This window comes from Meleagris gallopavo, chromosome 10 (genome assembly GCF_000146605.3).
Source record: "Meleagris gallopavo isolate NT-WF06-2002-E0010 breed Aviagen turkey brand Nicholas breeding stock chromosome 10, Turkey_5.1, whole genome shotgun sequence".
NCBI lineage: Eukaryota > Metazoa > Chordata > Aves > Galliformes > Phasianidae > Meleagris > Meleagris gallopavo.
In genome coordinates this window covers 12,861,122-12,873,548 of record NC_015020.2, presented here as the reverse complement: position 1 = coordinate 12,873,548, position 12,427 = coordinate 12,861,122, and the positions used below count along the sequence as shown (strand labels likewise).

At 49.1% G+C, this 12,427-nt stretch overlaps 1 protein-coding gene across 1 annotated transcript in view; it reads right to left on the bottom strand.

Annotated features, from left to right (window-relative positions):
* Window positions 1–6: 6 nt before the first annotated feature.
* The window catches only part of RASAL2 (RAS protein activator like 2), a gene marked incomplete at its 5' end in the record, with an annotated part of 31,818 nt that continues 19,397 nt past the window's right edge, over window positions 7–12,427 (bottom strand). The window contains 6 exons of the mRNA XM_031554836.1: window positions 7–992; window positions 4,379–4,466; window positions 4,963–5,165; window positions 6,238–6,372; window positions 9,626–10,487; window positions 10,943–11,142. Of these exons, the coding sequence (XP_031410696.1) occupies window positions 828–992; window positions 4,379–4,466; window positions 4,963–5,165; window positions 6,238–6,372; window positions 9,626–10,487; window positions 10,943–11,142 (1,653 nt within the window). The remainder of the gene's footprint in view (window positions 993–4,378; window positions 4,467–4,962; window positions 5,166–6,237; window positions 6,373–9,625; window positions 10,488–10,942; window positions 11,143–12,427) is intronic.

The window sequence follows — 12,427 nt, the reverse complement described above, 5'->3', positions numbered from 1 at the left end:
AAAAAAAAAGTAATTTACAGGTCTGTGAATTCCCAAAACAGAAAATACAAACTGCGTTACAACAGGGGTAGAAAGAATCCTACCTTGAAAACTGCAGATTCCCTCTGTCTGTTTGCTGGGAAGCTTGACTGTGCAAATGCAAGGAGACAAGATCACTGCTCCTAGATTTTACCTTGTTCAGAATTTTGGTTATAGCTGGAACCCCACCAAAAGCAGGTACAGGAGCCAGCAAGAGCCAATTTTCTTGCTAAAACATTTGCTATTGAGTTGGCATTCGGACAAAGGACAACTAGAGAAGAGAGGGATAAAATCAGAGGATGAGTTTTGTTACAGAATTCATTTCACTGCTATCTCACTCCATTCATGCACTTGCATCAGTCAGCCTGATATATACAGCTGCTATCTAATGTAACCCACAGCTCAGCTCTCTCACCCACAACACACATGCACTCACACTCCCCTCTTCCTTCTCCAAGGACTGCAGTGCTTTCAACAAGAGGAAAAAAAAAATAATAAAAATAGCAATAATTAAAAAAAAATCTACAGTATTCACTTCCTTTTGGTATATTACATCGGCGTTTTCTGTACATGACCCAGAGCTCCCTCTATTTACACAGTGATATAGAAGGACTTGTTCTCGGGAGCCCGATTCTCCTGGCCTCGAGTGGGGAATTAAAGCCCCACTCAGAGTTCAGAGTTCTTTCTTATTTTCTTTTTATTAGCAGCAACATGTAAACCTGGCGGGGAAGAGGGGCCGTCGGTGGAGTTTCTCGAGTCCGCTCCCTCCTGCCCTTCTCCTGGGAAGATGGCTGGCAGCGTCTGCCCAGTTAGCAGCTGCTGTTTTTGAATTCACCATTCTCCGTGATGGAAAGCTTGGTGGGGTTGGTGGGGGAGATGCCATTGCGGACTTGCATGCTGTAGCGCTCCTTCACCTGCGTCAGGGCACTCATCAGCCGCGTGTTGGCAGAGTCCAGGGACACGATCCGCTTCTCCTGCAACAAACAGCCCACAGCGTCAGAGCTCCTTCACAAACAAACAGCCTTTGCCCCACAACCTGCGTTACGGGCCTTTTCCAGGACCTGGGGCCGAGACAGCGTCTCCGGATGATTTCTAGGCCGAGGCAGCTCAGCTAACATTCTGTGGTATGATGGGATGTCTGCCTCTTTCTGTTTTCTTGGGCTGGCGTGGCCTCGTGGGCTGTGCCCGTCGGGCCCTCCTGGCCTTTGGCATGATGGAAGTGATGGTGAGTCGGAGTTACGTGGTGAGATCTCTCCAGACAGCCTCCAGCCGAGGCAGATGGAAATGCAGCGTTTTGCCATGGAGGGGGGAGGAGGCGGGCACGGGTGCTGGCGTTAATAACAATAGCCAATATTGCCTTTTAATGCGTTAGAAAAAACAGAAACAGGCAGCAGAAAATAAAAGTGGTGGTTTCATCTGGCAGAGAAAAGTGCAGGTGGTATCTAATGGCCATCGTCTCTGTAGTTGGGATGGAGTGTGCTCAGAATAAACCGATGGTATGTTTGAAATTAAATGGGAAAAAAAAAAAGCAAATGACGGCAGCCTGCGGTCACCAGCAGGAGTGAGGGTGCAATAGCAACACAGAGAAGCAGCCAAAAGCTACAACTAAGGGGTTACTCGAGGTGAAGGAGAAAGAGGGCAGTGTGGGTGGAGGGGGAGATGCCATGGACAGAACACAAAGAACAAACACTGAACACACACTGCTCCTAGACCCATTCCAGCTCGGAGCTGCTCCCGGGCTCTACTCAATCCTGGGTTCCCACATCCCAGTTTTGGTTCTTCCAGCCTCCGCTTTTAGCAAGAGGAGTCACAGAGCTAATGGACATATACTGAATTTATCATAAGAAACCCTAAAAACCCATCAGCAAAACCCAGCCTCATAACAACTAGATTAGATGCAGTGGGATACAGCACTAAAGGGTCAAGCTAAAGAGCTGCTGGTGCAATTAGAAATGGCAGTTTTCATCTTCTCTAAAAAATAAATTAAAAAATGCAGCCACACAGAGCAGCAGCAGAAATGGCAGCAGGCCCACACGCTGTCCGTGCTACCAGCTGACTGTGTTTTTCACTCTGAGAAGGAAAAATGACTAACTTACTTGAATGAAAAAAGTAGCACGTAGGAACTCTACTCTGTCCAGCCCATTAAGAAACAAAATGGAAGGAAAACGATGTACAGGAGGCACAAACATTAATGGACAGTTCAGGCAAACTGCTGAGGAGATGTAGGTGCTACAGACAGCCCCTGGAGATCTTCATCCCAGCACAGTGGCTGCGTGGTACTGCTGTAATCGTGCCTGCTTTTCTCAAGGGGCCTCCCCACAGGGGCAAATGGTTGGGTGCAAAAACAAAGCAGAACGTAACTACTGCTTACACTGCAGCCCTGGAGAGACCAATCTCTGTACTGCAGAGCAAATGGAGGAGGCAGAAGTCAATAAACAGGAAGGCTGGCTGCAGCCCACCCAGCACCCTGCTGCTTCCCCTGAGCTGGGAGCACTGGCCATGGAGGAGATGAGGGCCTTAACCTTCCCCCGTGCCAAAATAAATCCTGTGAAAAAAACAACTGCCTTTGCAGAAATATGCTCTTCAGCAAGTGAAAGCTCCTCCTCCTTGGACTAAATTTCCAATATATATATTATTCCAGTAAGCACTTGGAATATGTACTTTAAAATTAAAATTTCTTTCTCAGGAGTGTCTTTACAGATTGTTAAAAGTGAAAGGCTGGTGATTTTCTGGCACTGGTGAGTGCTCTGTACCAGTCTGCAGGCAACCTACGTTTGGAAAATGAGCTCAGTGAGTAAAGGCATCTCCTCACTGGAAGGAAAACACAACCTATCCAACACATCTAACACGCAGGAATTGGGCACAGGGAGTGGGAGGAGCTGGAATGGGTAGGAGGTCAGTGCACTGGGCCAGGACTGGGTGCTGCTCAGCTAGAGAACTGATTGGGTTTACTTGCCTGTTTGAATTATCTCATTCCCATTAATGACCTGTAATTCAACACAGCGAAGATGTCACTTGCAATAGCAACTGGGCTAGTACCCTCTGCAGCTCCAAGGAGAGTGCTGCCAGACCTCTGCTCAGTGGGGGCTCTCAGTCAGCCTGGAGGGCCTCTGGCACTGCTGTCCACAGCAGGCACTGCCCAGAGCTGGTGTGAACAGTGCTGAGGACAGGGCTGCCCTTGTGCTCTGGGTTGTGTTGGGTGCTGCATCTGAACACTAAAGAGCTAAATCCTGAAAGGCATCTTGTAGTCATGTCATTAAGCACGAGAAACCCAGGTTTACTTGCAGCAACCTCTCTTCAAACAGATGTGATGAGCCAGGTTCCAACTCCACTCCACAAACTACACGTGGTAAAGAACTCTTCTCATCTAGTCCCTGCTAGATCCCCGTACCAAGGGAATCACAGGCTATGAAAAAATCTTCCAGATGTGACTTAGATGGATTGCTATGCCACTCAGAAAACACGTGGGCTCCTCTGGTGGACCTGTTCTGAATCTAGCTTTAACAGCGTTCAACTGAGGGAAACAACATCCTGGAACAATTAATTGGGGTTATTCCTGAAACAAGGTAACTTTGAAAGATTATCTATTCATAAAGTTTATAGTTGAGACTACTGAAAAACCCAGGAGCAGGAAAGACATCCTCCAAACACAGCGTGGCAGGCAGATACCAAACCAGTCTCGGGCTCTGTTGGACAGGACAGGCTTTGCTCTCTGGGATCAGCACAGACACCGAAGAAAAGCTGAAATGATCCCACACGATACACCCACATGCACTGCCCACGAGGTCCCAAAGCTAACTCGTGGCAACTGAGACAAGCACTGCAGTTTGTGGCAGAGGGGGCATTTCTCCAAGACTGACGCAGACAGTCGGATGGGGTGAAATGCCACATATGGGGTTACGTTGGGCAATGCTCCATGGCAAGCATTCTCTTGTCTTCACAGGAACGTTCAAAGCCGTGCTTTTAGCTCGCATAGCTGAGATGCATGCACATGGCAATCCAACTATGCTGGTATGAAGCACAGCTTCTCCAGAGTTCCCAGGCCCACACTTGGAACGATGTCTACACAATGCACCACTATTCCTTTGCCCCCCTGGGATCTCATAAAAACAGGAAAGATTTTGGAGAAGCAGTCAGTCCTGTGATTTGTTGCCAGGCTTTCTCAAAAGCCAGAGTCAGACAGTGCAGTCTGCATTAATTAAAAAACACAACTCTCCTAGAAGGCAGTAGGTCACATGTGCAACACCATGAGCCAACATTGGCTTGGGAGCTAGATAACAACATCGGGGCAAGACGATAGGAGAAAATAATGGGTTCTATGCACAAAACACTTAGCCCTTGGGGATCCTGAGCTCCTTACCTGTGCATCAATAATTTTCTGCTTTGCATCAATGACAGCTTGCATCTCTGCATGATCTTTCTTCAGTTCCTCTTCAACTGCCATGAGCCTGACGCACAAAAAGAATTATAAATTAGGACAGTTCAGCATTATTCCAGAGTGTTTGAGGTACTCTGGCCTCTTGGTTTGACTTCTCTGATTGTCCTGGTCTGCAGGAAGAGAATTCTGCTGCACTCTAGGAAGGTTACTTACTCATCTCATGCTCCCAACTGGCTAACCCTGGTACCTACAAAATGGACACAGCCAAAACCACAACTGTTCTGGAGAATATAGCCTCAGTATTGATTCCAAACAAAGCAAACAGACCAGTTCTAAGTACAGCAGAGACTAGCATTACAAATTCCTGAATCTATTCCTCTACTCTCTTGGCAACCTGAGGCGAGTTTCCATATCCATATCTCAGTTTTTTTCACTTCCAAGGCAGGGCAGTACCACTCCAGAGCTGTCAAACTGCCCATGCAGCTCTCCTTCCTTAGTGTCAGAGAGAGCATAAGGCACAGGGGAGCTTCTTGCCCTACACAGTTCCAAACTCTCCCAAGCCTCACCTGCTGATAATGCTTTTCATCTGGCTGTCCTTCTCCTCCTGTTGCCTGCGCAGTCTCTCCTCGCTGTCCTCCAGCCTGGACTTGTACTCCATCAGCAGCTTCTGCATTTGCTGCTCCTGCACCAGGAGCCGCCGCTCGTACTCCTCCAGCCGGCGGCTCGACACTTTCAAGCGCTCCTTCAGCTTTGCTATCTCTTGTTCGTACTGCAGGCAGGCAGAAAGAAGGGAAGAATCAGCGAAAAAGGGGAAAGGAAGAGATCAGACTGTTATACTTTTCTGCTGCTGTTTAGGGCCGATGCTTTTTTCATTAAGAACACAGCCATGGAAGTAAATGACAAGCAAACAGCTGTGGCCAACCACTGACAAAGGAGCGTGGAAGCTCCCATTCAGCATTATGCTATTGCCACTCTGCAGGACGTCATGCACAAACTAAGCATCAGATGGCTCTGACGTGGCTCCTCAGTCTGGGCTGGTAACATCCCCAGTCACTCCAGACCCAAGGAGTTCCCAGACAGATGCTGCTAACAGCAGAAATATCAAACACTGGGCTGCTGCAGCACCCCAACAGCGCATTCCTCAGGATGAAGGCATGAACCGCTTGTTCCAGGCTAAGGCAGCACATATTGCTCACAAGGCTGAAGTTTTGTCCTTCCACTTCATATTGGATAACCATTTCTGCATTGGTACAGAAATACTGTGCCATCTCATTGACAGGTGTCCACCTCAGGAGGAGCCCAGGACAAAATATGAATGCTGGTGAATCTGAATCTACTGGAGGAGTGCTCTTAACCGAGACTTGCACAATCACTTTGCAAATCCTGAACTGCACTCAGTTGGGATTAACAATCACGTTGTTGTTTCTTTTTCAAATGGAATGTCACAATGACTAAAAGACTTCGCAAGCATAAAAAACCAGCAGTATAACGCAGCTCTGATGTTGTCATCAAAATAATAACTTCAGCAAGATCTACTGCACTTACGCAGTGTGACTCATGATGCAAGCAAACGTTGAATACCAGCCTGTAATCTGTGAGCCCTGAGCTATGTCCACGTGCAGCGACCTGATATGTTGCAGCCTGGAAGTGTGCTCATCCACAGCATGGCACCGTGCCTCAGAGTGTGACAGCATGTGCAGCACGAAGCCGTGCCCACTCAGCCTGGTTGTTCTGAAGGTATGACTGGCATGGCTGCAACTGTCAGCTGCTCTGCACCCGGTTCTGGGATGGGCAGGACCTGCTGGCAGCCCTTGCATCCGCCCATACAGAATGAAAAGTACCTTCTCGGCATGCTTGGCTTCATCTGGGTTCTGCTCTGTGTCCTCCTCGACTTCCTCGTACTGCCCGTTATTGAGGACCCACGCTGCTGTCCTTTCCACTGGTGACATCGTGGCCGAGTCCACAGGCGACTGGACCTGCAGCAGAGACACCTGTAAGCATTTTTTCCAAAGAAATCACACCCAAATCAGCTCTAACATAGTTTATTTGGAGGAGAAAAACACCCATGGATCTGTCAGTCTCCACAGCTCCAAAACTTCTCTTGCAGAAATACTTCATCCTCCCTGAAATCTCTCTAAAACCAACACCCTTGAGAAAAAATATTCCTCTTTGTCTAGTTGAGCTTCTCTGGAAAAAATCTCATTTCCAGATCCCATTCACATCCGTTTCCCCCCTTTGCTAGACTTTCAATAGGATCTTCTCAATGTGAGGTTTCCCTCTTGCAGAAAATAGAGCAATGAACCCCGTGTGCAGCTGGCTCAGGTCAGACAGGCAGGGGCTGGTGAAGGGCGGCAGAGCTGCAGGCAGAAATTTGGCTGGGAGACAGCGTGGTGGTACTCAGAAGTGCCGAGAGGTGTGCCATTAACATGGGGATGCCTATCAGATTTCCGAGGGTTATTGCAGCATCGCACCCAGCCACAGCCATGAAAGGGACCCAGGGCCAGCAGTGCTTACCAGGAGAACTCTCTAAGGGAACCTGGAAAGGAAGCTGCAAAAAGAAACCCCAAACTCTCCATCCGGCCGGGGGAAGCTCGGTCAAAATTCCATGCAGTTCTCACGGACAAAGACAAGTTTATAAGCCCAAAAATTAGCATAACTACCCCTGAAAGAGCAACACTGTCTCTGGGTTTTGAGAAATGTGATAGACCAAGTTTTTCCCCATCCGTGGCTTCACTTCGTGCCCAAGCAGGCCGCCTCCAGTTGCACAAAGTGAGGGCTGCTCTGTGGTGTGGCCATTTAGAGTTCAATGTCTCAGCGAGGAGCTGGGTGCTTCCAGCAGCCACATTCTGAGAGCTTATGAAGAGCAGGAGGATGGCGAGCACTTGAGATGCTAAAGGTTTATGATTTACAGGAGAAAAAAAGAAACGCCTGCTAGGAACCAATTCCCCTCCTTGCTCCCTCCCAGAGGAACACGCTGACATTTCTGTTCCCACCTACCTACTAAATGGAAATGGAAGGCAAAAGCTGACCTCTCCCAGCAAACAAAGGGCCTCGCTCTGCATTCAGAAACAAATGGGACTTGTGGAGAACAGAGTCTAATAATTATAACGCCCACAAAGCTATGCCTGGAAAGAACATGCCCAACGTCTCTTTTTGCTCTTTCTTAAATTAAATAAGAACAGAATTCCACAACACGATTTGCAATTAAAAGGATGCAGTGGAATTTGCATTAAAAAAAAAAAAAAAGTTGGCCTCTCATTTTGGCACACTTCAAGGCACTTCGCAGGGGTGTGGGGAAGGAAAGAACAAATTGATTTCTCTAAAGTAGGAGCAAGTACTGCCGTGCACCCAGTGCCAACAATTAGCATGGGAAGGAGAGTGGAAGAATAAACAGATGCACGTTGCTCCAAGGGATGGGGAGGAGCCCGCCCTGAAGCCAGGCATAGCTGCAGGTATTGATGCAGCCATGGAGCACACAGATACCTGCAGACACACCACTTTGATGCTAAACAAGGACAGGTAATGGATTTATTTAGGACAGAGGGAAGTCATTCCTGGCCTGCACATTTCCTACCGTCTCTGCACTAGGCTCGGTTGTACTCAATGTACTTAACCTGTCACCCCATCCATGCCTGAATGTGAAACAGGCACTCAAAATGACGCAAACGCAAGCACTTCAAACAGTGAGTAATTACGTTTCTGGTACGAGCAACTTGGCATAGCAGCCTTTGCTTTGTGATTCAGTGCTGCTGATCTCGTACCTCAGCTCTGGAGCCCTGGTTGCTCTTGCTTCCCAAGCAGCAGTTAGACTGTCTTCCTTTAAACTGCACCATTCAGGGGAGTTTGCCAAGACAGCTACGCCAGCAGGACAGCAGCAAAGCCTCCAGGAGCCTGTGCTGGCAGCAAAGTTCCTCTGCCAGCTTTGCCTTACAAGCCCAAAGCTTCCCCTGCACAACCATGCCTGCAGCAGTGCTTCTGCTCCTGCAGGGATGTAGTTGCATGGGCAGCACAGCGCAGCCTCAGTGACTGTGACTTTCTGGAGCTGAACTCCTCCCTTGTGCCTATGTGCAGAGCAGCATCCTTCACAGAAGGTCTTGTGGGACATTTAAACGTCCTTCGAAAGCAGGTCAGGTAAATCAAAGCCCCACGTGTTTACTCCTGCAGTGACCACAGAAGAATACACTCAACCCAAGGAGCAGCACAGGTGTTGCCTTGGAGAGCCTCTCCCTGCCTAGCCATAGCTATAGGACGTTCCTGAAACCAACCACCTTCCCTCTGACCCACAGTCAAGACACTTCCTACACTCCCTGTAGCGTCAAGCATTTAGATACTTCTTTTTCTCTTTAACATTGCACTGATTTAGCAAATACTTTTCATTCACAGCAAATCACAACAGGATATTTTTTTAAGGTTAAGGGAATGCCGGCTTTCTGCCAGGAAAATCCTGATTTACAGCTGCCTACCAGCAACTGATAAAACGCATTAGGAATTGGTACACGAAAACACTCCTTTCCAGAAAGTGTTTGCATTACTCACAGTTTGGGATGATTAATGAAAAAGCACTATTTATTTGGGCCAGTGGTAGGTTGGTGCATCATGGTGAAATGCAGGTCTCTCCACACTTAAGACACCTCTAATTATTTATTATTTTGGCAGCACTTTATTCCAGGAAATTTAGTCTTTGTTTATTCCTCTGTTTTTAGGTAGCTACGCTTTTAAATTTGCACCACAGGGCAAATAAATTCACCCCTGGCAATCTGAACTACGACTTAGAACAAAGCTTCTGCTACTTTATTATGTGGGGAAATGTTCAAGTTCTGTTTCTTTCAGCAGGCGTGCTGCTGCCTTAGTAAACGAAAAACATTTTTGTTAAGCTTCTCTACAAAAGCATCCAGAATAATAGGTAGACTAGGTCTGCCGGGTTTGTAATGGTAACAAGTCGGCAATTTGTGGCCAGTAGCAAGGCTAAGTGCCACTGTCAGCCAGTATGATTCAGCTAATTTAGATCACAGAATAGCTTAGGTTGGAAGGGACCTCAAAGATCACCGTGTGGGCTGGCTGCTGCCCAGCTCAGGCTGCTGCCCAGGGCCCATCCACGGCCTGGGGCACCTCCGGGGACGAGGCACCCACAGCTCTGGGCAGCAGTGCCGCACCAAAAAGCTTTGATGGTCAATGCAGTGATCAGTTGAATACCAGAGCACAAAAAGCCTGGGCAGGGACTTTCCTTACCTGCTGCGTTTGCTGCCTCTGAATGGCCCTCACCTTGGGGACAGGGCTCTCCCTAGAGGACGAGGACTGCTGCCGGGAGCGGCTGCCGTTCTGGACGGGCTCAGTCACCACAGCCCCCGACACGGCCGACATGCTGCCCGTGCTGCGCAGGGACGCGCTGTGCGGCAGCGACTGCGGCGCTTTGGCCCTGGCCCCTAACCCAGCTTGGTCCATTTTGCGGATCTGCGCCTGGCTGCTGCTGTTCTGGCGGGGCAAGGCGATGGGGACGTGCTTATCTGGGACCGTGTGCCGCCTAGAGAAGTCCTCGCTCTGCGTGCTGCGCTTGGTGAAGTCCTCCATGCTGCTGTTGCTGGGCCCGCTGAGCTTGAAGTCTTCGCTGTTGCTTCGGCTCCGGGAGCTGGCAGTGCTCAGGTTCTCCAGGCTGGAGTCCACGGAGGCCTTGGGCATCGGCGCGGGCGGGTTGTTGAGGTGGTACACCGGGTTCTGGAATGACAGAGGCTGGAGGCTGCCCTGCTGGTTCAAAGCTGGGTGCAGCGGCCTCCTCACCTGGGGAGCGCTTTGGGGCGTGCTCTGAGTCTCCCACAGCTGCTTGATGTTTGCCACTTGGGTGATGGAGAGCTGGCTGCCGGCCAAGCGCAAAGGCACGTCGTGCATCATGGAAGCGTGGTCGCTGTGAGCCGTGTGGGGATCCTGCAGGTCCATGAGGGAGATGCTACGTCCGTTGGGCAAGATGCTCTCCCTTTCGTCCTTATCTGAGTAAGTCATGCTCTGGGTGGATGCCTGCTGAACCAACAGCAAGGTCTTGCCCCTGAAATATCCATCTATGTTTTCCTGGGTTGGAGACTTCAGTTTATGCAAGTCACTGTGGAGCGGAAAGGAGTTTGGTTAATTTTTAAAGCAGCCACGACCCTCAGAGATCTGTCCCAGAGAAACCTCTTTACCTCATTCAAACCTCCCCTGCACTCCAAAAGCTTCAAGGAACTGGATTTCCTTTTATGAGCTCTCCGTGTTCAAGTCAGAACACAGCCTTCCTTAATTACCACTTGCATCTTTGAAAATTAAGCTCGATTCAAGAGCACTTCATCTTTATTTCTCACAGGTGGAACACAATCCATTCCCACCAAATCCCCCCCTTACACACCTCCCTTTCCAGCAAGACTTCAGAGAGGTTCCCGTTCCCCTTTAACCCTGCACCAAAGCTTTGCACAGCTCAGAACCCAACAGGAGCTGTGTGAAGCTCCCACAGATGTACTGCGGGCCGGTCCCTATCAGCTCCCCGTGCCCCCAGTCTCCCCTCGGGCTCTGGCTGTTACATACCCATCAGTGGGGTCCTCGAATATCTTCTGAAGCCCTGAGGAGAGACTGCCACTGACGTTTGGACTAGAGCTGTGCTCAGTGAAACGCCTCAGCTGCTGCTGTATTGGCGTAGGGTTGGTCATTGATTTGGTGATGTCAGCAAGAATACGAGGAAGAGGTCCCAGTTTTGCCACGGTCGCCTGTAGGAAGGAATTTTCACCCTAATTGGACAACAAGCACCGCGACATCCGCCAGTTTTTGATAACGATGCACAGAGGCGGAGGGGTGGAGGTGGAAGGAAGGAAGGTGGGTGGTTGTGTGCGGGTGTGCCAGGACCGTAAGGCAGTGTTACGGAGCAGGGTGACCACGGCGACGAGATGGATGGAGGAGACGAAACGGGGTGCAGCAGACATTGAGGAAAGAAAAGGAAATAGAAAAGAAATTAGGATTGACCTCCAAAATAAAAAAAAAATATTAAAAAAAAATAATCATGCTCAACAAAACAGAACTATGGCCATTCCAATGCAAAACTCTCATGCAAAGCAAACTAAGTCCAGGCTGGGTGAGGTCAAAGTGAAAACTATGGTATCTATTAAGGGCATTTGCAGACTACAGATTCAGCTGGTGGGGGAACTTTCCAGGCAAAAGGTGTCATGTGGTGAAGGAAATGCATGCCAACAGACAAAGGGGTGTGCGGCATTCACGGGGATCATGGCAGGACTGCAAGGGTTGGGGGAGATGGGAAAAGGGAAAGTTTTCATTTGCCTTTTGGCATCCTGCACTGATGCCAAGTACCGTAGCAACTTGTTATCAAAAACTAAGGCGTTCTTCCCTACTTAAGAGTAACTTCATGAAAACATCAGCGATCCTCATCCCCACATTATCACATCAGCCTGGGATTAAAGGTGTAGACACCCTTTGCTCAGTGCTGGCTGGGCCTAGGGGAGGGCAGCCGACCCTGGAAGGCTGCTCATTCAGCCTGCCTCTCTTTCCCTTTGGGTCACTGGCTATATCACCCGTAGGGCATCTTCAGGCTCGTGGCTCTGAAGGAAGAAGGGGAAATGCTGGAGGTTTATCATTAGGTAAAGCCCTGCCACAAGAACCGCTCCCTTCAAAGACATCCGTATTTTTCCTGCAGGCAGATATTCGGTCAGCTTGACTCCAAGGAGAGGTATCTTTACAGACACTAACACCCAGCACTACTTCTGTGTCTATTAAAATCTCAGAGCTGACTTCTCTCATCGTTTCCCAGTCGTTACCTGCAGTAAAGCAGCACTGCAACATAACTTTATACCCTTGATTCTTCTTTTAGCAAACCACTGTTAGGACAGATCTGTGCATCCAACCCACAGAAAGAGCAAAGCAGATCTGTTTTGGTGGCCCAGCCAGGTGTGCCTCTCCTCTGCATTTACACCATCTGCATTGCAAGAGCAGCTCACAGGAACTGAATGCAAGGATCCATTTGCATTTCTAAAGACTGGAGCTGGGTTTCTCTTGACCTGACAC